The 2,290-nt window shown below is 56.8% G+C and overlaps 1 protein-coding gene across 1 annotated transcript; it reads right to left on the reverse strand.

Moving 5' to 3' along the window:
* Positions 1 to 620: 620 nt before the first annotated feature.
* On the reverse strand, positions 621 to 1,981 carry POU4F3 (POU class 4 homeobox 3). Its single transcript, XM_006028169.1, has 2 exons — positions 1,862 to 1,981; positions 621 to 1,561 (listed from the first exon to the last, which is right to left on the reverse strand). The coding sequence occupies exons 1-2, from the start codon at positions 1,979 to 1,981 to the stop codon at positions 668 to 670; spliced, it is 1,014 nt and encodes a 337-aa protein (XP_006028231.1). The 3' UTR covers positions 621 to 667.
* Positions 1,982 to 2,290: the final 309 nt, after the last annotated feature.

Here is a 2,290-nt window from a genome sequence, read left to right on the forward strand (position 1 = left end):
AGCAAGGAAACAACTCAAGGAGTGACTTGAAAAAATCCCTACAAATCTAGCTAGTGAGAGAGTGTTGGTGTGTGTGTGTGTGTGTGTGTGCTTGGAAGAAAAATCATAGAAAGAGCAGCCCAAGTATGTCGCTGAGTAAAAACAGGTTTCATTTGCTTTCCCTGGCCCAAAGCGCTGGAGTAGAAAAGGATTGGTGTCGGACCCCGGGCGACAGACGGTTACAACCAGGAGAGCCGGACCGAGCAGACGGCGGAGCCGAATTTACCTCGGGTGCAACCGGGACTTTCTGAAAATAGCCTCTCTCCTTTCCAAATATAATTCTCACATTTCCATAAACCTTCCCCCTAGCCTTTCATTTCTTATTGCGACGCAGTTGGAGAAACCAAACGCCCCCCACCCCCACCCCAACCTGCCCCGAAAGTGACACCCTAGTGCACAAGAGACACCGCCAACAACCGCGGGGCGGCCAGACACGGGTCTTTGGAGGTTGCTTTTTTTGTGTTAGTTTTGCTGTCAACAAGAAACGAGGAGCGCAAGGCGGGGGGAGATCAGCTGGATGCGAAGTCGATGATTTGTGGGTCGGTGGGTCGGAGCGGAGATCCCTGCTCCTGCCGAGCACCCAGTGCACAAGAGTCCAGCCCTGCCCCGGCCCCTCGCCCCGGGCCAGTCAGTGCACCGCCGAGTACTTCATGCGCTTCTGTTTCTGTCTCTGGTTGCAGAACCAAACCCGCACCACGTTTTTTTTCAGGTCCAGTTTCTCTGCGATGGCCGCGATCTTCTCGGACGAGGGTCGGGGCTGGATGGCAAAGTAGGCTTCCAAGGAGCGCTTCTCCGGGGCGGCGATGGAGGTCCGCTTGCGCTTCCTCTCGCTGCCGTTGAACAGCTCGGGCTTGGTGTTTTTCTCCCGGTAGGCAGCTTCAGCCTCCTCCAGCCAGGCTTGCAGCACGGGCTTCAGGGCGATCATGTTGTTGTGGGACAGGGTGAGGGACTCGAACCTGCAGATCGTGCTCTGGCTGAGCGAGCCCACGCCCGGGATCTTGAGGTTGGCCAGGGCCGCCCCCACGTCCGCCTGGGTCACCCCCAGCTTGATCCTCCGCTGCTGGAACCGCTCGGCGAAAGCCTCCAGCTCCCTGGGATCCGACTCCACGTCGTTGATGCAGGGCATGCCGTTGTGGGTCGAGACCGGGTGGGGGTGCCCCATGCCCATGGCTTGGTGCAGGTGCCCCATGGCTCCCAGGTGGTGCGGGTGGATCTGGGCGGACATCACCGTGTGGTCGGGGGCCCCCATGCCGCTCACGGTCAGCGTGGGGGAAATGTGGTCCAGGAGGTCTCCATCCAAGCCTTGGTGCACGGAGTGGTGCGGGTGCGAGGTGAGGGCCGAGGGATGCGAGATGGGCACTGTGGAGGAGGTAGACGTGCATGGGACACTGCTCATGGTATGGTAGGTCGCGTCGGGCTTGAAAGGATGGCTCTTGCCGTGGGAGACAATATCAACAGCCGCCAGAGCTTCTGCACGGGCCAGCAGACTCTCATCAAAGCTTCCAAATATATTGCCCTGGAGCTGCAAGCAAGAATGCGCATATTGGAGTCAGTGGGGAATACTGTCAACTCAGGATTAAAAAACATTTCCAAGCACAGAGATTCCTCCTCAAAGCTCAGGTCATAAAAATTAATATGAAGGCAGAAGCTTTGCTTGAATAGACATGTGGATCAGAGACAAGAGTGAGAGAGGGGAGAGGGGGAGAGAGAGAGAGAGAGAGGTTCAGAGATATGCGATTGTTCTGGCGACATGAAAAAAACATTAAGCAAGTGCCTGTCAAAAAATGTGCCTTAAAGCAGTAATTATGCTTAATCTACATACCTGCGGGGCTGGAAGGCAAACTCTGCGCATCGCCTCTGAACTGGAGTGCAAGCTGGAGTACTTGGGCTCCTGGAGGGCGGCGTGCATAGTGAACGGCTGCTTGGCGTTCATGGCCATCATCTTTGCACACCTTGCAGGTAGGCAGCCCCTGACATAGATTCAGGGTTGTCTCTCTGGCTTGCTCCTGTCAAAGTGAGCTATTTTCAATGACAGAGCTTCCCTCTCCCTCTCTCTCCCTCTCCCTCTCCCTCTCTCGTTCCCCCCACCTGCTTCTTCACTCATCTTACAAGCAGCCTGCCAGGAACGGGACGAGCGCGCTGTGCGCAGGCGCTGCACGAGAAGGAGACGAGGAAAGTAGCCCTGGCAGTCCAAGGCACTTAGGAGCTCAGATGCCTGTGCCAGGGTCCGGCCATGGGAAGGAGGGAGGCA

Source organism: Alligator sinensis, unplaced genomic scaffold (genome assembly GCF_000455745.1).
Source record: "Alligator sinensis unplaced genomic scaffold, ASM45574v1 scaffold135_1, whole genome shotgun sequence".
NCBI classification, from domain to species: domain Eukaryota; kingdom Metazoa; phylum Chordata; order Crocodylia; family Alligatoridae; genus Alligator; species Alligator sinensis.